Genomic DNA, 23,522 nt, shown 5'->3' with positions numbered 1-23,522 from the left:
ATAATACTAAATACGAACTTCAGTCCTGTTGTTGTTGTTTTATAAATATCACCAGACACACATCTGGGGTTTTAGTGCTTGCCACAGTGTAGTTTTCTGGTTGACATATATCTAAGAAATGCGTATATTAACACCCAGGCTATAGAGCCAAGCACATTTTAGTGCAGGCTACAGCTGAAAGAATATGTTTCCATTCCTTGTCCATCTGTTCTTGGCAACATAAATTTAAACTAGAAACACAGAATAAGTTTCATGAGAAATAAGTATAAATAGGGTTTAGAACAGCAAGGTGAATGTTCTAAGTTATTATGACTTGTTAACATTTGATTTTGTAGCTAGAAAGTTGTGTTCACTTGGAGAAATCTCATGCTACAGATATAGCTTAAAGTTTAAAAACTACTTTTTTTTTTATCAGTTCACTTATAAAAGTACAGTGGCTTGGTCAGACTTTCTGTCTTAAGGGGCTTATACTAAATTTGCCAGTCATCACGAGTGTTAACAAAGTTTGAGTTTTCAAAGGGCTGTTTGCCACACACGGTAGAACTACACTGAATGTGTATCATCTACATCTGTGAACTCCATGCTAAAATGAATTCATTAATGGGGAATGAGGGTTTTCTGTACAAAATGGAGTCCAATCAAATACATTTGCTTTTCTTCAAATCCAGTCTCAGCTATGATCAGCTGTTATGTGACCATCTTTTTAAGCCTTCATGCCCTCTCACTTTAAGCCTGCTTTTTCTGCTATAAAAACAATATTAAACTCTTTGTTTACATGTGAAACACATGAGAATATTAAAATAGAAAAGGACCATATATGTGCACCTAGAATTTTGCCTCTAAGGGTCATGCTGTCTGAGCTCAGTCGGTAAGCAGATGGGCTGTGTGTGCTGGGGCTGGGCCCCACGAGGGTCTCTTGGTGTCAGTGCCTCCTCTGCTTTCTGGTAGAATGAAAATCTTCAGGAGGGAAAGGGACTTTGAAACTCCTACAATCCAAACTCCCTACATACAGAATATTTCTATATTCTTTTTAAGTCTCTCTTTTTGATATGGTTGATTTATCAAATATAGCATAGTGATTGTGCATCAAAGTGGCTGGGTTCAAATTTCGGCTCTGTTACTTTCTGGGTATGTGAATTTAATGAGTTAACTTCTCTAATTTTCAGCTTCCCTGTCTGTATATGGGAATAACTATCTGTCTTGAGGGGGGAGCAAATGAGATGATATACAAAAATTGATTAGCCCAGCAACAGGCACTTAGTAAACACTCAACAATTAGCCACTATTACTATCAGCCTCTTTCTACTATGTTCTGTTAAAAGAAATGATCACACTACGTTCATTGTTAGTCTGCTTCTAAATAGTATTTTGGTAGCATATTCCTTATCATTAGAAAAACAGTTCAAGAAACTAATATTGTGTCTTAAACTTCTATACAGTTACCTATGACTGTGGACCAGTTACTCAATGATTTAGAGACTCAGTCTTTTTACCTCTAAAATGAGAAATTTGAATTCCATGATCTCTGTCTTTTGTTCAAGTAATTTAACAAAATCATGTTTGACAGCATATCCTCATACTTTATTTATAGTGTTGAAATGTGTATTTGCTGCCAAATGTCTAATGTGGGATGTATAAGTGTTCCATATATACATGTGGAATAACATTAAGTTTGTTGATGTTAAAAACTACTGGTATATTTTTTGGCATTATTTGGCCCAGAATCCATTCTTCCCATTTTGTTTTAGAATAAGCTGTCAGAAAATCTTTTCCCACAGCACCTCAAGGTTTAGTTAAACTGAGAGTTTCAGAAGTAGGCCATCTTTTCATTACTTTCAGTATCCAGACAAAGAAACTTTCTTTGTGAAGAAGTCATCATTTTTCATCTCCACAGTAATACCTACTGGCATTAAATTGTGCACATATGTATAAGTACTGCAACTTACAAGGCTGCTGTTTTCTTTCAGATCTAAGTGACCAGCTGCTAGAGGTGGTTGGCTTGGAAGGAGCCATGGAGATGGGGCAAATATACACAGGACTGAAGAGTGCTGGGCGGCGGCTGGCTCAGTGTGCCTCTGTGGTCATCAGGTACTTCTATCCCTGTAATTGAGAAAGAGGGGTGACATGGCATAACTAATTGAAAGTAGGCAAGACTCTGATAATGACATCTTCTTATTTGTGCCACAAATTATCAATGATTAATAGTGACATATTTCAAAAGAATAGATACTGGCAGATTTTACAGAATTTTGGTTAAGCATTACTTACTGGGTTCATTTGAAATTTTTTCTGTCTTGTTGAGAATATGGATACACTTACAACATACAAACTTCAGCCTTCTAATCTGATTTACACTCAGATTAGTTTAATGAGGTATCAGAGTATTCACTGAAAGCACTGTGGAAGCACCATTAACTTGAATACTTTCATGGTCTAAAGTGTGCCATTGTTTCTATGAATTTAAATAATGAATTATCATAAAATAAGATTTTGTATGTGTATTAAATTGAAACCTTTTCAAGAAACATTTTCCAAAATTCTATCTGTAGAGAAAAAGGTCTATTTTGACCCTAAGGTGAAACCGTGGGCTGTAACACAGATATAATTGGTGTTATTTATATGAAAGTGTTCATACTGGAAAATCTGAGACATCAAACACCTTTTCCCCAGATTTGCGATGTGGTTTTGCATGAAAAACAGGAGGCTGTCAGAATTCTGACTGTGTCATTAAACATAAACCTAGGTTTTTCTTTTGGCATCCAGAATTTTTTTTTTTATATGTCACCACATTTACCAAGAGGCTCTTGACATTCCTGTGACCTAGGTACATGTAAGGCTATTTGTCAATAGTCAAGAGTTGAGGTGTCTTTCAGAAGAGGGAAATTTAGAGCCCAGGTATTACCATATTTGCATTCCCTGGTCTCATCATCTTATATCTTACATATAGTCGGTTATATAAAGTATTGCAGTATTATACTAACAATGAAATATTTCCTGCCAGGACTAGCAAGTCTCTGCCAATGCAGATCGATGGAGAACCATGGATGCAGACCCCATGCACAGTGAGTCCAGAGTAATTGAAATGTTCAGTCACTTTCATATCATATACTCTTGTAACTAAATAATTATATATCCCTGTAACTAAATAATCACAATACCTAAGCTTTGGACCTATCTCCAAGAACTTTTTTTTTTTTTGACAGAGATGTTGCATTCAAGTTTTAGGCATTATGTGCCCTTGACAATGATTTAGCTTTTGAATGTTTGTTGTAGCCTAAGTATCTAACCTTTGGATACAATAGGTCAGTTATAAACTCTGGAGCCAAACAAGATTGATACAGTTCTCTTACTTGAGAGCACTTTATGGTGAATTTATTTATGGGACCTACAGTTATAAGTCACCCAAATTCATTACCCATCTGTTCTTTTGCCTCCATTTAGGGATTTGTGGGGATTTCTTCTATATAGAAAAACTTTCCCCATAGTTATTTTCTCCATAATGAGATATCATTTAAGTCCAACATTTAAATCCAAAAAATTTCAGTTTCCATTTGTACAGTGAATATTTTATTACATTTCAAAACTATGCTAGGCACTGCTCTTGGCACAAAGAATAGACGATGATCAGAAATAGAACAGGGAATAGAACATGATCAATAGTATAATTGTCATCAAGGAACTTACATTCTGTCAATAGGAGATTAAATGAATCAGTAAATATAAACAAACCGTTACTTTACAAATATAACCCCAGATTACAAGAGTTAAAAAAATAAAGCGAAATGATGAGGAGGAACTGGGTGAAGTGTAAAGGATACTACTTTCGATAAGAGGATCTTGGGGTCTCTATTCAAGGAGTCAAAAGCTCAATGTGTTAGAGAAATAAGGAGGATGGTATGACCAAAGCTTCTTGGGGTTGGGGGGAGATCAGTAATAGATAAAGTAGAAAAGATAGGCAGAAGATGGATCATGTAGAAAAAATGATGGTTAAGAGTTAACATCTGATTCTAAGTACAATAGGAAGCTATTGAACGATTTGATTTACCTGTTTAAAGTTCACCTTGGCTGCCATGGAGGGAGTGGATTGCACTGAGTAGTAGCCGGGAGACAGGGTCTGTCAGGGTAGTCTGGGCTTGGGCAGGGAGAGTGGCAGGGAGCTGGATGGATTTGAACTACATTCTGGAATCCGAACAGGGAGAACTTGCTAATGAGGTACCTTGGCAGGGAAAATAGGGGAAGAGGGAAAAAGATGAATTAGGTTAGTTCTTACCTGTGAATGATGGTGCCATTTCCTGAGTCATTAAGATAGAGGAAAACTGATTAGGGAGTGACAGGGGAGGTCTTAATCTTAGATTAGTACAAGCATTGTGCAAAGTGCTGGATTTACACGTGAGTTTTTTTTAATTGAGGTATAATTGCCCTAAAACATTGTATTAGTATTTATTAAATAGTCACACAAACTCTAAATAATGGATATCACCATTTTCAGATGGAGAAAACTGAGGCTTTGGAAGGTTAAATAATTTACTCAACATCATATTTATAAAAGATACAGAATCAAACCTTGGACTCTTTCACTGAAACTCATTCTCTTAACCATTAGTTTAAGCAAATTTACCTACAGATTTCAAATACAACTTAGCATATTGGAGCATTTAATTTTATCTAATAGTTTTACTCAAACTATTGGCTCAATGTTTGTGTCTAACACATAAATGTGACCTTCTGTTTATTCCTGATATATTCCTTTTAGCTACTCAAACCCCAGGTTTGTGAAATCTATTAATTCTCTAATAACACAAAAAACAGTTTTTTCTAAAAATCCCTCTAGACTGTCTACTTCCCATGCCTTCTGCTATCTATTTATCTGTTTCTGAATATTCTTTAAGAAATTTCTCTTTACCAGCATGTATGTACTTACATCTTGACCATTATTCTTCACTTTCCAGATGACACTTCAAGTTCACATTTATACTCACATGAATGTTAAAGGTGTGGCTGAGAGAGGTGGTGGTGGTGGGATGTACTGACGCTGATGGTAGTGGATGGCGGTTGCTAACAAGATTATATTGGCGCGAATGATAGTCATCCTGCTGATGACGACAGTGGTGGTGGCTGGTGGTGGTTCTGGTGAACTGGGGGGAGGAGTCTTCGGTGGTGGTGGTGGTGTTTGTAGCAGTATTCCTGTTTTTAATCAAAGGTCACTTTTCCTCAGCCTGGGTCACAAGAAAATACATGAAAGACAATGAAACCAAACATATTCCATGAGCATTCTGTATTCTCTGAGAGTATCTCTTCTCATAGAAAAGGGGAGTTTAGTCCCTCTGCCATGTTTTAAATCAAGAAGAATTAATGGCATTAATAATAGCTAACATGTATTGAGCTTTGAGTTTGTGCCATGTACAGTTTGAGACATTTGACCTGTCTCATTTGACACATTTAATTCTCACAAAAAAACCTTTGATTAGCTTCATTTTATGTTTAAAGCCACTGACACAAGCAAAGTTTAAATAGTTTGATTTCACAAAGATAATAGTGGCAGAGTAGAAGCTGAGATACAGGTAGTCTGGCTCCACTTTGCACTCTGAATGGCTCCTTGCCACTGTGGACCTCAGCCCAAAAAGGCCCCAGGCCATTCTTGGGACACACCACCTCTGGAGTGTGACCTTTGGTAAGTCACTTACTGCCTTTCTCCAGCTTTCAAAAGCCTCTGCCTATGAAAACCTAGTTAGTGTTTTAGAATAATTTTACCTTACTTTACACAAGCACTCCTAACCATACATTTGTTAACTTCTCTTTCGATTTGTAATTGGTCATTCATTTTACCTATTAACTATCATGATCTATACACAATTGTTAAGTTAATAATAATTTTATACAACTGACTAAAAAGTATCTAATTTGCTTTCCTTGTAAACTCTCTTATTCACTTAAAACATTCATTGCAGTGTACAGCGAGCCAAGAACTGTACTAGACTTATAATTGTTATTTTCACTCTGGCATATTCTACTTTTTCCTAAAACCACATGGAGTTCTGAACTTTAAATTCCACTTTAACTGAAGAGAATATTTAGTATTCATAGCATTGATACGTTTTAACTGAAGTTCTTTGCTTCAATTGAATAACATAGTGTTTTTCTTACAGAACATGAGAATTGGTAGAATGTTAAAATTCTTTGCTGAATTTAAATATCCGTAAGCTGATATTCAGTTTATGAAGGAATTGCTCTAGATGTAATTTTAGAGCACAGCAGAAGTTCTGTTTTTCTTTAAGTAGAATATATAAAATGGAAAGGCTTAAGTCTTACATCAATTAATGCTTTCTTAAGAGATCAAAGTAATACAAATTCTGTAGATGGATGGCAGTGGTGGTCGCACAACAGTATGAATATACTCAAGGCCACTGAACTATATACTTAAAAATGTTAAAATGATCACTTTCATATTACGTATGTTTTACCACAATAAGAAAAGTAATTGAAAAAAGTTGAGGTAATTACTGACAGATTTCACCGATCCTGATTTCAAATATCAGGGAAAGGAAAAACCAAAAATCTTAAAATTTATCCTTCAAATATGTACTTTGTGATTATTTTTATGTCATTTTAAATTATATCACCATATGGCAATCAACAGAAATTTGTTAAGTGCTACTGAGTTAACAGTTTTATAATAGTCACTGAATTAACATAGAATGGATTTTAGCCATATAACTATTAACCATATTAATAAGCATATTGAACTAAAGAGACAATTAATTTTAAGAAGACAGTTAAATTTAAGAACTATTGAAATAGTTCAAGAAGAATCTTTCTTTAGGTTAGACTCTAGAGCCTAGCTGTTTTTCCTTTTCTTCTTTCTTCCCAGTCTTCCCCCATCGAATGTACTGACTCTCAATCTGCTCCTATTATGGGGAGAAATAAAAAAGAACAGCTTGGGGAGGAAAGAAGGGAAGTGAACAGTAAGAAATGGGAGGTTATGAAGTAGGTCAGATTTCATTTGGTATCTGCATACCCAGCTCCCTCTCACAATGTCTTACAAGTTCCCCCCACACACAATTTATTACAAGTTGATGGTGCCCAGTAAAATTTGGTTAAAGTGAGGAGTGACTATACTAAACCTCAAATTCAGTATAACCAAAGTTGACTCATCATCTGTTTCCCTCCATCTCTTCCTTGCCCTCAAATAGCGACTTCTTAAATTCCCAAACTCCTGCTCTTCCCTCTACCATATTGAGTCAGAGGAACCATATGTACCCAGTTCTTCCTAAACTAAAAATCTGAGAGTCATCTTAGACTTCTCTCCATACCCTCAAATTCAGTTACCATGCCCATCTAATGAGATTTTTGTTGTGGAATTTTTTCCTTTCTTTCCATCCCTATTACCACTGTCCTAGAGTTGACCCCCATCATTTCTCTCACTCCCAGCAACAGCTACATCAGTCTTTCCCCACCTCCATTTTTTTTCCATTTAAATCTATCCTTCTCTTTTCTACCAGCATAATTACTATAAAACACTAATCTCACCGTGACAGTCTTACATAAAACAATTTAATCATTTTCTGTATGATAAAGTATAATTTGAATCGGGTTTCCTGTTTTTTTATCATCTCTTATATATTTTTCATCTTTTCATGCACTTGCCTCTTCTCCAAAATGAGACTCATTTCATGCTGCTTCTCCATGAGACCTTCCCTGAGCATCACCTTTTCTTCCACTACTCTGCCCTACCACTGACTCCAATTAATCTAAAAGCCGATGATTCTCAGTGCTTTATAGCTCCATCGAAGCACTGGCTACAATACATTGAAATTATGATCTTCTCTGTCTAGCTTCTTTTGATAGACACAAGGTTATTGAGGTCATGGGCCATGATTTTGGTCATTTTGTACCCCCAGAGCATAACGCTGTGACTCATACCTAATTAGGCTGCCAATTACAAGTGCATATTTGAATTTAAATACTTCTTGGGGTAGTATGACAATTTTAAAAAATGCTTTCTACTAAATCTCCTTTCACTGAACATAATGTAGGTTGGCTAGCAATTCATTCACATATTTTTTTATATATAAATACATGTAAAAGTTATTTTGAGTTGTCTTTATTCATTACATCCTCAAAGCAAAGAACTGGAATGTTTCAAAGAGGAAATACTTTCTCAATCTTAAAAGATTTAATCTTTCTGTTTCCTGATACAGTACAATTAAACTGCCTTGGGTTACTTCACTCAGCATTATCAATTATGTATTCATTTTACACATTATGTAGGTTGCATTCTGTTAATACTTTGAAATATTAATAGTTGTGTATTAGTTATTACTTGTGATACTTCTATGAAAAGTAATGCCAAAGAACTTGTAATAGAGTATCACTCTGGGTACTTCAGCTATGATTGAAACAGAAAGAATTGCTAAACTTTCTTTTATGTGGTAGCAAAAGGAAGCCATGAATAGACCATAAGATAAATGTTAAAATGATGACAGGTCAAATATGAAGACTTGTCAAAGTGATAACTGAAGTCAAGGCAACTTTTGGAAAGCATTTGTATGTGTTTAAGTCTCCCTTTGCCTTTTTTATATACTTTTCTTGGTATAATACATCTCAAGACCCTAAGTCCACTTGTCCAGTGTCAAATTCCTTCAACATGCAATTCAGCCCTGACGTGGTACTCAGCCAATCCCTGCCAAGCCTGGTGGTCTTGCTGCCTTAGGCTTGTTCCCTAGTATGTCTGGGCAGATGCTTGGTCTTTTAGTGTCCTAAGACAACTGCCTCCTCTTGCCCCATTTCTACTGTGTGGGCCATTCTATGAGATGCTATTTTTCTGGCTTCAGTGCCAGTTTCCTTCTCTCACACTAGCATGTGCTTGACTTAGACATTGGCTACTTGCCTAACCTTCCCTTGCACCCTCTCTTAGGAAGACTGTATCTTTTTCTCATTGCCCTAGATGTTGCAGTTTCCTAGAGTTTATCTTCATTTTGACATTTGTTTTTGCAAAGGGAATATACCCAGCACAACTTTAAAATGCAAACTTTTTAAAAAGAAAGAGGAATGCTGTTCTGGGACCTATTAAATTTTTACTTAAGTGTTTGTCATGTAATTATTAAACATAGTCATAACTTTAAAGTGTTTTAAAATCTTTAATCATTTGCTAAATTAATCTCAGGCCATTAAGAAAGAAAATGCAAAATTATATAAATGCAGAATTTTCCAGCCCCCAAAATTAGTATCATCTAGATGAAAGCTGACTGAATTTTCAAGACATTGGTTGTCCTAAAGATGTTTGGAGGAAACCATGGTAACAATGCCTAACATTTATTAAGTGCTTACTGTGTACCGGTTTCTGTTCTGTATGTTCATATTTATTACTTATTCAAAACAACCCTAAGAAATCAGTAAAGTTACTATAACCCCCATATCATAAGTCAAAAAACAAAATACTGAAGTGAAATGAATCAAGAAACTTGCCCAAGGCCACACAGTAAGAGGCAGAGAAGGCCAGCAGGGTCCAGTGCCTTTTCTCCGGTTATGACATCTTGCTTCCTCACCCCGTCACTCCTCAGGGCCTTAATGTATCTCTAATATTACTAATTAGTTACAACTCTCTCACTTGCAACAATATTCAGTTCTTTTTCAGCTTCTTTACATTGTTTTTTTTCACTACCTTATGTTTTTCTTCCCGGTATAGCCGAAGCTGCCAGAATTACTACTGGACAACACAACTGAGATCATCTTCCTGCCTGATCCCAAAGTGAAATGCCTCCTAATTTCATGCAGAATAAAGTTCAGAATCCTTGTCATGGCATTAAATTATCCTCCCAAGGCTTCCATCAGCCTGCTGTGCTTCATAGGAACCACTTGCAAGAGGCTTTCTCCTCACACTATTTAATTTTGTGCCTAAAATCCTCATTCTCTACTTCGTGGTCTAGAAATAGACTTGTTCTTCTGGCCTGCAAGGAGGCTCCCAGCAAATCCATGGCTTCCCCCAGCAGGGCTCTAGGGCCCATGGTTTGCATTTCTTTCATCTAATCTTACTTCTGGTTTATTATTTTGATAGATTTACTTTTCTCCCCTTTTACTTAAATTGCCTGAACTAACTATCCTGTCTTGTTGGGATATAGGTTTTTTTATGTCAGTACAAAATCTTCCTGGATGGCAATGAGATATAAATGCATATATACTAAAAATAAAATAAAATTCCTTCCTTCAATGCCAAGCTTAGCAACAATTTCCTTATGAAGCCTGTTTAACTACCCATTTGTCTGAAATGTTTGCCTGATCCTTTGTACTCCTGTGGCTCTCTGCTGATATCTTCTTAGTGTCATCCCAATGCATAGCCTTGTATTTTGGCTATACATTTATGCACCTGGCTTTTCTGATTTAATTATAACTGTTTTAAAATTCACTGTTAATTCCCTTTCATACCTTGCATACTGTTTTTTACATAATATGGTTTCTGGTGGGGAATCTACAGTCTTTTGAATCATTGCTCCACAATATGTAATACATTATTTTTCTCAGGCTGCTTTCAATATTTTTTTCTTGGTCTTTCAGCAATTTGATTTTGACAAGTGTCTGGATATGGATTTCGTCGAGTTTGCTCTGTTTTGGTTTTTCTGAGCTTCTTGAATCTGTGGGTTCTATGTCTTTTGCCAGATGGGGACATTTTTAGCCATTATTTCTTCAAGTATTGATTTAAGCACCACAAACTTTCTTCTTTCCTACTAAAGTTTTGATGGCATGTTTTAGATACTTTATGTATTATATCATAGATCTCTGAGTCCTGTTACTTTTTTTTTCTTTTCTTCTTTGTTCATTCTTATATTCATATTGGATAATATTTATTCATCTATTGCAAGTTGACTGACTTTTTCTTCTCTTTTCTCCGTTCTGTTCTTGAGCACTGCCACTTAATTTTTTATTTTGGTCATTGTATTTCTCAGTTGTAAAATTTCCAGTTGGTTCTTCTTTTTAATATCCTGTATTTCTCAGCCTATGATCTCATCTTTCTTTTTAGTTCAAGAGTGTCTGCCATTACTTCATGGAGCATGGTTATAGTAGCTGCTGAAAAGTCCTTGGCTGATGATTCTAGCACTTATATCATTTCAGAGTTGGCATCATTAGCTATGTTTCCCCTTAAGAGTTTTTGAGATATTCCTGGATTGTCATATATTGAAAGACTTTTTTGTTGTGTCCTGAACATTCACAAGTCCCACTCTGCTTCCTATGAACTGTGATTCCAATGTCACTTCCATTCTTAGAGTCTTTGTGATGTTATTGAGATTTGCTCTACGTGCATATGATCCATAGACCTGTCTAGAACCTGGATGGTGGTCTACTCCATAATTCAGTTCTCTAAGCTGTCAGTATGTTTCTTAAGGACAAATCTGTGCACACACAGCTCAGAGATCATCTATAACTTTTAGGGGTAGCTTTTTTGTGGCCCTTTCCACTCCAGGATCTTCCTGATGTTTTTTGACTCCCAGAGCTCTCATATTGCTCCTCTGACTAGAAATCCAAGGCTTTAATTTCCCTCTCTGCCATGAACTTCATAAAGTAGCATCTGTTTCCAAGGCCCTGTGATAAGGGGATAGAAAGAGAGAAAAAAATCAGCCAAGTATTTCTTCATTTATTGGGAACCACAGTTTCAGAGAGAAGGGCTTTCCTGCATTTGAGTCGTAAGCACCTGATACTGCTATGGAATTTCCACAGGGCTGGGATGAGAAAAGGTAAAGAAGGCAAAACAAGATCTTTCTCCCACTCCCTCTGACTTGTAAGGCCCTGATTTCCTACCCCCTGAGCCAGAAATACAGGGCTTTTCTTGGAGCTCTCCATCTGTACTTGGGGTATAGTGCCAGGCTTGGGGCTGCCTTCAAGTCCAGGTTAGGAAAAAAGGCAGGAAGCTCATCACCAGTTCAGTAGCACTCTGTGCGCTGGCTTCCTTCCCCAGTCCACCTGCTATCATTGCTTCCCAGCATCCTCAGATAGCTGCTCCGAGTCTTCTCAGGGGCCTTCAGTGGGAGAGACAGGACAGAGTGTGCTTACTCCTTCTTGACTAGAACTGAAAACATAACCATTCTCCTTAGATTTTATTGTGTGTGACTACTTTGAGATCTGCCTGAATTGTCCCCCATCAGATTGGCATATTATTAGCCAGAAGTGCTTATATGCCAACTTGGAGATTTCACCGTATAATCTCCATTCTGTATCCCTTATAAAAATTTGTAAATAAGTCTAAGAAATGCCTTAAACCCTGAATCTTAAATCTGACCCATTTTGAGAAACCTCATTATTTTTTTTCCCCATTCTTGTGTCCTGCACTTAAGCAGTTGAGACATTTGCACTTTGTTCTGTGAGTGAAAATAATTGACCAAAAAGGCATAGCTTTGTCTACTTACTTATAAGGACAAAGTTAAGTTTTAGGTATTTCTTCAGCCAGTAATGATGTGGATGATCACATGAGATATGTTTTTAGATTACTTTGTCTGTAGGCAAACATATTTTAAGACTATTGCAAATAAGTTATGTGACTATACTGGAGGCTCTTAAGGTGTGGACGAGAGGTTAGGTGAATGTCCAGGGAAAGGAAAAGCTTTACTGAACTTGTTCTACTACTCCTGAACCCGTCATCAATTCTTTAAGCTTATTTGCCTAAGGATAAAGTGTTCAAAGAGGAGGATATACAATGTCTGTGAAGCCTTCTGTTTTACACTGAGACGCCCTGCCCTTTGACTTTCTCAAGCGTCTCTAACCACAGCAAACCCAGCATAGGACACTTAGAGTTGAGAAGCAAATAAGCAGTTCTAAGGAGAGATTGCTCTAATGGCCCTTTCAACCCAACTGTAAAGTAGGATACCATAAAAACCCCTTCTGTTATGGAATACCATTTAAATGAGTGTTACACATAATATTATATTAGAAAATATAATGGTTTCAGATGGATTGTTGTCTTTTTCCATAGTTTATGTGCTTGTATTTCTCTTGATTACTAAAGATACAATAAATATTTTTAAAGACAAATTGCAGGTAGAGCTATGTTCCCTTGCAAGGAGCTTCTAAAACCTAAATATAAACAGTACATGGGAAGATTTATAGGGAGAATGGAATGAATTTGAGAAGTAGGAAAATAGCTGGAATTTACTTATCTTTATGGTAGGTGAATCTCCTTATACCTGCCACCTAATTTAACTGATCAGAGCCCTGGGAACTGAAAACAGATTGGAATATATACAGCCTTACCACTCTTATTATAGAAGCTCAACCATTTTATTGAAATTTCTGTGAATCAGCTTTTTATTGAAACCTATTCTAGGTTTTAATATTTTAAAAGTTATTTGGAGCAAGTTGGCATCTACAATGGAAGTAGTCAACTTTTCTAGCACTTCAGCAGAAATCCAATATAGTCTAAGGTTAAAAGTAGTTTTCACTTCTTGAAAGCAGTGTTTTATGGAATTTCCACAAGGAGGGAGGGGAAGAAGTGCTTAGGAAGATTACTGTACAAAAAAAAATCCCCAAATATATAGAAAACAAGAATAGAGTCCAGGGTCTCATATTTGTTATATCTGTGACCTCTGGACTGCAGAGAACTACTCAATCTTCTTGAAACTATTTCCTTATTCCTAAAACCTTCTACCTACAAATCATAAGGGAGTATTGAAAGGTTGTTAAATATTACTATGCATCATATTTAGCAACCCTAAGAAAGTATTAGTTATTCTATGGCATATATTAAGTATCATTATATTTAATAATGAATTTTCTTCCTTTTCATTGTTTAAACTAACTTCTCTGTGATCCTGAATCATACAGAAAAAAAAGTTAAACCCATGTTATTTTATGGTATGTCAAAACATGAACTTTTGTGATTTGTTACAGAAAATGTAACAGTGACTTTTATTTTCCCATGCTCCTTTACAGATAAACTCATTGGAAAAGGACAGCATTTCACCATAATATGTAAAGTCTTTAATACTTATCTAAAAGAAATATTTTATTAAAACTCACCCAGAATATAATAGTACTATGAAACTTATCTGCCAATTTATCTAACTCTTGAATTTCCCAAGATCCTTGCATTAAATGGATTAATTTTAAATAATATTAAATAACATTTAATGTACCAGGTTGATTTCCTGAAAATTAGTCTTGTTTTATTTTCTCATTAAAAGTTACACAGCTATTGTAACTTGACACTGTCTGACTTTGTAGACACTATTTTTAAGGAATCTTAAGCTTCTCTAATGGCTTACTTTAGAAGGGAGAAAAAAGCAGACAAGGGAACATACGTATTTTTAGTGGTGAAACAGAGTATCACATAATTTATCAGTAGGAAAATGCTTAACAGGTAGGTTTACATAATGAATATTTTCTTGATGTGTCTGGAAATTGCATTTTGCCTAAAATAAAAATATTTTAAAGAATAGGGATAAATCTTAAAGAAGGAAATAACACCATTTGTTATTTAATGACTCTAAATATTGATAATTTGAGGACTAGAAAATTAACAGTCTTCTGCCATCTTGACACAATTTGAATAAGCAGACTACTGTTCTGGTGGGTCTATTTTTTAAGGTGTGAGTGGTAATGAGACACCAGAGCAGAAAAGTAAAACATAAACTAAAAGCATCCTTTTACTTAAGACTTCATTGGTAAATTCTTTTGCATAAATTTGCATTTATAACCTTTACATTTTTTTCGAAGACTGGCACGTTAGTGTTCAGTTGGGCATTGTTTTGTGTTCCCCTGTTACTTATGCATTAATTAGTTTTGTTTACCTGTGCATAATTTTTCCTAATTCCACAACAGTTGTTGTTTTTGTAATTGACAATGCAATTTACTGCATGTGTGCTTTCTGGCTCCCAAACAAGAATGTTAACGTGTAAAGCACCAATCTCTTCATTGCAGATTGTTAAAAAAAAAGGATTGGTTGTGACTAATTTCCAATTAATTTGCAGAGGTTACAGGGAACAAAACAATTGCACCTACTAATTAAAATTTAAAATATTCCAAAGTGTCATCTTTAGGTGTCTGTAGAATATATAATTTCCATTTTGGTTCATTGCTGGTTCTGTAACACTCGTGAGCTTGACAGCTCTATTAATTTAAAGGCTCAGTAATACCTATTAGTACAAAACATGAAAAAAAATACCATTAATCATTTATTTTAATTTTGCAGCTCTGTCATTTTCTCAGTATGTTTTAAAATTATGATGACACCATAATGTGCACAAATCGGCCTAAATGAAGGGGAAACGGATCACACTACTTAGGAAAGATACTGAAGTACATTATTAGAGCTTAATTAATGCCAAACTGATTAGATTTGATTGCATTTTGCACAAAAATATTTTAAAGAATTTTTTCTTACGATAACATATTTTTAAAAGTTATCTCAAACATATTATGTTTTTAGTTAGACTTACCCTTGTATAGTTCTCTTTAATGTACTCTATTTAAATATTGTGAAATAAACCTAAATTGTTCTTTTATTCTTCATTTTGAAACCGTATTTTGAATTAATCTAGTCATTAGTTTCCATTTAGAAAAGTTCATTTCATTTCACCTAAAAGCTGATGGTGTCTCTCATAGTCATATTCTTTGATAGGAACTCCTAACCCAAATAAGACACAATGTCCAAAACACAAAAGGGCAAAATTGAAATGAGAAATATACTAAGTATGTAATACCTTACACATTTATATTGATGTGATTCAGGGCTGTTAAACATGCCAAAAGTGATAAAATTGTATGCACTCAGCAGAATTATGTCATTAGTTCTTAAGAGGACAAATAGTTATTTTATTTATGTTTACATCTAGTTCAAAACTAAATAGAGTCTTCTAGAATGGGTAAAGTTAGTAGTCTTCTAGTTGATGGGTATCTCCAGACTAATATGTAGATTTGATTTCTTTCCTCCCAGAGCAGTTAGAAGTCTCTCTTTCAGTGGATACAAACTTTAGTATCACAAAGCCTGAGCCTGCTTTTTCTCCGACATTTGCCTTGTGATCATACCTTATCAAGTTCTTGATTTCTTTTGATTTTGTGTATTAAAATTAGAAAATATGGCTAACATATTCTAAGCTTTTTCTCAAAAGGCAACCTATTGTATTGTTGAAAGCTTTTAAGAGTAAGCCTCCCTATTCACTACTAAAGAATAGGGTCCACTGTTTAATAGAGATATTCTTGGGATGGGTTACCAGTTTCAAAGGAAAAATTGAATTAAAAATACTCATAATAAAAATGCACTACATAGAATTTAAAAGGTTACTGTTTTTATTTCCTTGAATATTCAGAACATAGTTACATATGTTTCATTTGAAAAGACAAAAAATTTAAAGAATTCTAACAAATTACATTGTTTGATCTGCATGACACCTCCATAGGATGAACAAAACAGATATTGTTAAACATGGTTTTCAAATCAATCAGTAAAAATTAAGAAAATAATACAGTAATTTCATCCAAGCCAAGAATATCAGTGATTCATTTCTTCATTCCTTCAACAAAGACTTATTGAATTCCTTCCCTATAAAGGTGCTGACAGTTTTTCCTAGAGTATGTAGTGGAAAGCAAATGAAACAATACAAAGAGGACATGATCTCTGAACTCAGCACAGATACACATTACTCAAAGAATCACACAAATGTAAAATTTCAGTAAATGATATAAGGTCTGTGAATAAAAGGTTCATGGTACTATGAACTGTGATGCAGTGGTAATAGGAGAAGCCATAGTAGAGGGCCTTGATCTTGTCCTAGGGGGTCTAAGAAGACTTCCAAAGATAGTCACAATAGACCTGGCAACTAAAGGATGAGGAGCATGTAACTAGGCATAAAAGTAGGGAAGTGTGTCCTATGCAGAGCATGGGGTGGAGGGAGCATGTTGTGCACAAGTATCTGAAAAACAGCAAGACAGATGTGGAAGAGAGGAAAGAGAGGTATGGGCTAAGGCAGGTGAATTAGAGCTGTAGGACCTGGAATCCCACAGGAAGGATTTTTAGCTTTAGTTTAGGAGTCATGTGGAGCTAAAGAGAGTGTAAACCGGAAAGTGAGGTGATCAGATTTGCATGGCGGTAAGGTCATTCCGGGTGAGGAATGGATTGGAAGGGAAGGCAATAATCGGTTAGGAGACTTCTCCAGTTGTTCAGGCCTTGGAGTGGTGGTTGTAGAAATAGAAAGAAAAAAAAATCCCAAAGTTACAGAAAATATTTGAGGAGTAAGAATGATCAGGCTTAGTAATAGATTGGTTATGAGAGGTAAGGAGAAGGTGCCAAGGATAATCTAAATTTCTGGCTTGAACAACAGACTACATGGTAGAATAACTCCTTGAAATAGGAGAATCTGGAAAATAACCAGGTTATTTCCTCTCTATTTCCCCAATTTTTTATGTGTACCATGTCTAAACCTTTGCTGGGTTACTATGAAGTAGTTTAACATTGATGAGAAAGTCTTTCAGATCAATGCTATGATGCTCCAAATAGCCAAGGATAGAGCTAAGTCTAAGAATTGGTTCATTAAATAAGTTTCTTTTCATAAAATGTCAGTATAAGTTTATTGGTCTCCCTTGATTTAAAATACCTGTACTTTCTATGGGTTAGTAAAGGTCCCACATGGATTTTTTTTTCCTAGTCTTGTCTTGATTAGAAGTAGAGCCTGGCATGTGGCTGGGGTCCTACCAAGTGCTTCTGGCCTCAGAGAGAAGGCAGATGGCCATAATAGGCCATCTCCCAATGTCACCCAAGAAATCCTGAAAGCCTTGTTGTCTGAGATAGGAGAGGGGTTAGCAAAATCTGTTTTCCACTGGACTGCACATAATTACACTAAAAATACTAGGTAACATTTATTAAGCACATATATGATATGCATAGCCTCATGACATGGTACCTGCAATAGTCCCATAAAGTAGATGTATTATTATCCTCCTTTAGTAAATAGAGACTGAGACTCAAAAACATGGTGTCCTTTGGCCAGTGGCCAAGCTAGTACTCAAACCTGTGCCTCATGCCCGGGTCCATGGTGCTAACCCCATGCTCTGTGCAGGAAACACATAGAAAAGGGTATATGATGTATTATTCATTAAAAAAAAGTAGGGTCAAAAGCGAATATTGTGACTTTTCTCTGGTTATAGTCAAGGAGGGGAATTTTTTTGTATTGGTTATTCTTTTTTTATTCATTTATTTTTTCCATATTACTAAAGATTTAGAGGGGCCCTTGGAAAAGAAAAGCAATTACTGGGTTAAATTTGTGGGTATAATTTCTCTGCAGAGACAATGGAAATTATGGAAAGTTTTTAAAAAAATGTCATTGATCTACTCTGGCAACCAACTTACAAGCATAAAATATTTTGGAAGGGAGAACCAAATTTATATCTTAAAAGATATTTCAAATCCAGGTATGAGTATTTCCCCTGCAGTGTGGCCAAAGAACCCTTCACTTTCAGGAAAAAGTATCTCTTTCCTCATTATGATACGTATCTAAAATTCCTATGGATTTTTACAGCAAGTAAACCTCTTAAACCCATTTTTTAAAGATTTTACTGTAAACCTTCACAGTGATTTCTCTGAATTTGATGTTAGATCAAAGACTTTAACATTAAACTTGGAAATTACTATCATTCCAGAAAATAATGGCTCGAATCATAAAGAAGCTGGCACAGAGATTTTAGAAAATTGTTATGTTTCATTGCTTTGCTTCTTTGGCAGTTATGGACCTGAAAAATTTAGCATGCTCTTTATTCCTGCTGTCATGTGTCTGAGCTACATGCATGAATTCAAAATGGTTTCCATTATTGGAAGGAGACAATCTTACTCCAGAATCAAGCTAGGTAACTTTTAATGTTCCAGATAATTGCCAAGTTAAGCTTTCCCACAGATATTTTATGGCATTTATTTTTCTCTGCAAACCCCATTCATTTTTAAGGTCACTGAATAAATCCAGTGATTATAATCTGTTAAAGAAGCAGGGAAAGAAAAATTTTGACTGGATAAAGACAGAATATTGAAAAAGACAAAGGCTACCTGCTGAAGCACTTTCTAAGAACCACAATGTTATTAAGCCCACTCGGGTGCAAAGCAATAAAGAGATTGTGCATTTAAGACAAATTCAGTTAATTAATACATTACCAAAAATGGGAAAGTCAGTATATATTCTAATTCAGAATTATCAGAGAATGAATTCTAAACGGTGGCACTTAGTATAGCAACGATAGGCCATATGAAATTACTTCCACATTTATCTGTCTTTTAGCTATTGACCCATTAAATCATAACTTTAAATTAAAATTCCTTTCTTCCACTTTATTCCTCATTATTATAGGTACAATTTTCAGTATTTGACTGTAATTACATCAGGGGTCAGCAAGTTATGGGAATTGGGCCAGATCTGGACAGGTGCCTGTTTTTGTATAGCCGAAGAGTTAAGAATGATTTTTTACATTTTAAAATGGTTGAAAAAAATTAAAAGAAGAATAGTATTTCATAATGTCAAAATTATATGAAATTCAAATTTTAGTTTCCATACATAAAGTTTTTACACCCATTTATTGGCACATAGTCTATGGATACTTTCATGTTACAGTAGCCGAGTTAAGTAGTTATACAGACTCCATAGCTGACAAAGCCTAAAATATTTGCTACATAGCCCTTCACAGAAACTGCTTATCAACCCCTAAATTAACTGACAGCTACTTAAACATCCTACAATATGTAACTTTCAAATATAATGATTTCCATATTTAGGATTGGGATAAGCAATTTTATAGCTTACATCTCTTACATGCAAACCGTGGTGACCGATTGAGTCAGCCTAGCCTAGACACGTGCAGTTTGAGGGGTCACCCTCATAATAGAGGAACAGACCCCACTGAAGACTGACTGGAAATGTTTATAGAATGGTGCTTCTTTCCAGTTTTTCTCCTACAGTCTCTGGCTACCTGTACTAATATCCCTACATACAATATCATTTTCCTGTTCCACCCTTAAATTTCCCCAGTTGTACAGTCCAATATCTGATCATCACATTTGCCACATGGTCCTTCAGTAATCTCTCAGTGGATGATATTTTAGGTTCATCACACCCAAGTTTGTCTCAAGACCTGTTCTTTCTTTGGAACACCAGAACTGCATAACCAAAAGACGCTGAGCCCCTCCTTCAGAATGTCACACTCAACACTGAGTTCACCAACTTCCTGATTCCCACCCATGACAAAAATACATCTTTCTTTATTATTTTTATTGAAGTACAGTTGATGCACAATCGTATGTTGGTTTCAAGTATACAGCACAGTGGTTCACCAGTTACCCACATTATTAAATCCTCCCCCCAACTAGTGCAGTTACTATCTGTCAACATAGAAAGATGTTACAGAACCATTGGCTGTATTCTCCGTGCTGCCCTTCCATCCCCTTGACCAACTTATATTATGATTGAGATTTTTGAATGCATCTCTTTCTTAAAAAAAATCACTACACACATAGCAAACAAAACTAAGAGCATGGGAGCCATACTAGAATCTTTTCCTTTCCCAACGTTCCATATATTCAGTCACGTCCTGCAGACTGTGCCTCCTTGATATCGCTCAGATCTGCCTTGTACACCATTTCCATTGCCACTGCTGTAATTAAAACCTATTTTACTTCTTTTCTATATTATTTTATTAATCTCCCACCTGATATCCCTGCCTCTGGTATAGCACCCAGTCCCTAATCCAGGCTTCCAGAGTGGTATTGCTAAGACCCGGGTTAAATTATGTCCTGTCTTTCCACCATGATTTCCATGGCATTGTTTTGTGCTCTCATTGCACCCTGAGAATATCTCTGTTGAACAACAGGTATCACTTTGTCTTCTGCATATGCTATAAATCATATGACTGTAAGTACCTTAATTATATATTTTTTAAATGTCTATTCAGCTTGGCATCCCCAACACTAAACTGAAGTAAGCTGATTAGCACAAAGTTAATTGAAGTTGAGTAAATTAGGTTATTAGGTTCCATTAATATTAGCTCCAGCCATATGTTTTGGGGATGAGTATAAGAAGGTGCTGGACATTTATTCAGTCAACAGATTGAAATGACTAATAGACCAGGGCTTCTCAAATTTAAATTTGCATATGAATCACCTAAGGATCTCGTTACAGAGCCAATCTGATACAGGAGTGGAACCTGAGAGTCTGTATTTCTAGCAATGATATCAATGCTCCATATTTGTGGACCGCATTTGGAGAACCAAAACACTAGAGTGCAAGACAATCACCTTCTGAGGGACTTTTTTTTTAATTCTTGATTTTTTAAATATTTGTAACAAAATAATACATGCACATTGAAAAAGCATAATGTATAGACTTAGAAGAAAAATAGCCAGGCTCTGCTCTCTCCCATCATTTCTGCATTACCAGGTCTGCTTTCTAAATCTTTTGGCTCGCTCTTCTGACTGTTTACTCCACATCTGTATGCAATGTGCTTTGCTATAATTTTTTTGACCTATTCATTTTGGAAATATTCTATTTACTTCATGCTATAGAAAAATGGATTTTGACACATAATACTGTATCTAACACATCTTACTGTATCTCACATATAGTGAATATGTTCTGAGTGATTTTTATGTGCCAGGTTACATTCTAAGCATTTTGTGTACATGGATTCATTAACTCCTAACAAGAAACTAATGAAATAGACACTGTACTAAAATCTCCATAGTATTGATGAGGGAAATTAATCATAGGGATGAGGGAAATGCCTAAAGTTTCCAGATAGGAAGTGGTGAACCCAGGCAGTCTGACTTTTAACCATTATGCTGTTCTGCTTCTGAAAAAATTACATAATAATTTTATTTAAATCAATATAAAATGTATCATCATTGAGATTATGAAAATGTTGGCAACTGCAGAGCCAAGTACTGACACACAACTACATTTTGTTTCCTAGAAAGTTTTAGAATCTTTTTCTCTCTGTAAAATTATCTTTATAATTATCTCTCTTTTAAAGCTACATCATTGTCTACTATCTATTATCCCCTCTCCCCTCCTTTATATGGCCCACTGTCTTCCCTACAAAATTCTTTCTAGTTCCTAGCAAATCTATCATCCTGGGTCTCAGTTGGATCCTCAGTTTGTTGTTCTTTTTAATAGACTTAATTTTTAGGGCAGTTTTAAGTTCACAGTATAATTGAAGGGAAGGTACATATATTTCCCATACACCCCTGCCCCAACACTGGCACAGCCTCCCCCCATCAATATATCAATATCCTCCACCAGAATGGTACATTTGTTGCAGTCAATGAATCTGCATTGACACAACATAATCACCCAAAGTCCAGTTTACTTTAGGGTTCACTCTTGATGTTGTACATTCTATTGGTTTGGACAAATGTACAGTGACACATGTGCATTATGATAGTATTGCACAGAATAATATTTCCACTGCTCTAAAAATTCTCTCTGTGCTCTGCCTATCCATTCCTTCCTCCTCTTATAACTCCTGGTAACCACTGATCTTTTCACTGTCTCCGTAGTTTGGCCTTTTCCAGCATGTAACATATTGGAATTATAGTCTGCTGCCTGTCCAGATTAATTTCTTTCATTTACTAATATGTATTTAAGAGCTCTCCATGTATTTTCATGGCTTGATATCTTACTTCTTTTTAGCACTGAATAATGTTCCACTATCTGGAACTATCTACCATATTGATTTATCCATTCAGGTACTGAAGAATCTCTTGATTGCCTCCAAGTTTTGGAAATTGTGAATAAACATCTATGTACAGGGTTTTATGCAGACATAAGATTTCAGCTCCTTTGGATGAATACTAAGGAGTGTGATCACTGGGTCATATGATAAGAGTATGTTTAGTTTTGGAAGAACTGCCTTCCAAAGTGGCTGTACTATTTTGTATTCCCACCAGCAATGTATGAGAGTTCCTGTTGCTCCACATCCTCGGCACAGTTTGGTGTTGTCAGTGTGTGAGCCTCTTTTCTGAATCTCATTCTGTACTGACTCATTTGTTTTGCTGGGGAACACACTCAAATATGTTTCAAAGATCATATAGAAGTTAAACTCTCTAGATCCTTTTATGGATGAAAATATTTCACTGTACCCTTGCATATAATCAATGTATTATACATACCCTAAGTATAAAATTTAGGATAAAATTAACTCTTCCTCTAGGGTTTGAAGGTGTTTTTCCATTCCCGTCTAACATTAATGTTTTTGAGAACCCTGATGCAATGCTGATTTTTATTCTTTTTGTAAATAACCTGTTTTTTCCCTCTCAGAGGGAATTCAGAATCTTCTTTAAATCCCTGTGCCTTGAAATTTCACAATAATGAATAATTTAGCTTGAGCAGGACAGGAATCACAGTTTGATTGGCAGACGAAAGAAGGAAAGTTCTCCAGGGCAATAACTGGCACAAAGGTGCAGAAGTGGGAACTAACAAGGACCACTTTGGAAAACCTGAGTCAGCTCTCAATCCCAGCTCTTGCACTTAACAACTTGAGTTCTGTAATACAGGTCACGAAACCTAAGTTTG

General features: G+C 35.6%; 1 protein-coding gene across 7 annotated transcripts in view; it reads left to right on the top strand.

Annotated features, from left to right (window-relative positions):
• The window catches only part of DGKB (diacylglycerol kinase beta), a 749,649-nt gene that overhangs the window by 713,811 nt on the left and 12,316 nt on the right, over positions 1-23,522 (top strand). For 6 of the 7 annotated variants that reach the window (XM_036894568.2, XM_036894565.2, XM_036894560.2 and 3 more), the window contains 2 exons: positions 1,968-2,088; positions 3,002-3,062. The exons of the other annotated variant lie outside the window; for it this stretch is intronic. In XM_036894568.2, coding sequence (XP_036750463.1) covers positions 1,968-2,088; positions 3,002-3,062 — 182 coding nt within the window. The remainder of the gene's footprint in view (positions 1-1,967; positions 2,089-3,001; positions 3,063-23,522) is intronic. 7 annotated transcript variants of the gene reach the window in all.

This window comes from Manis pentadactyla, chromosome 7 (assembly GCF_030020395.1).
Source record: "Manis pentadactyla isolate mManPen7 chromosome 7, mManPen7.hap1, whole genome shotgun sequence".
In the NCBI taxonomy this organism is placed as follows: Eukaryota; Metazoa; Chordata; class Mammalia; order Pholidota; family Manidae; genus Manis; species Manis pentadactyla.
Note: the sequence above shows the minus strand (reverse complement) of the source record. Positions and strands in the feature narration are given on the sequence as shown.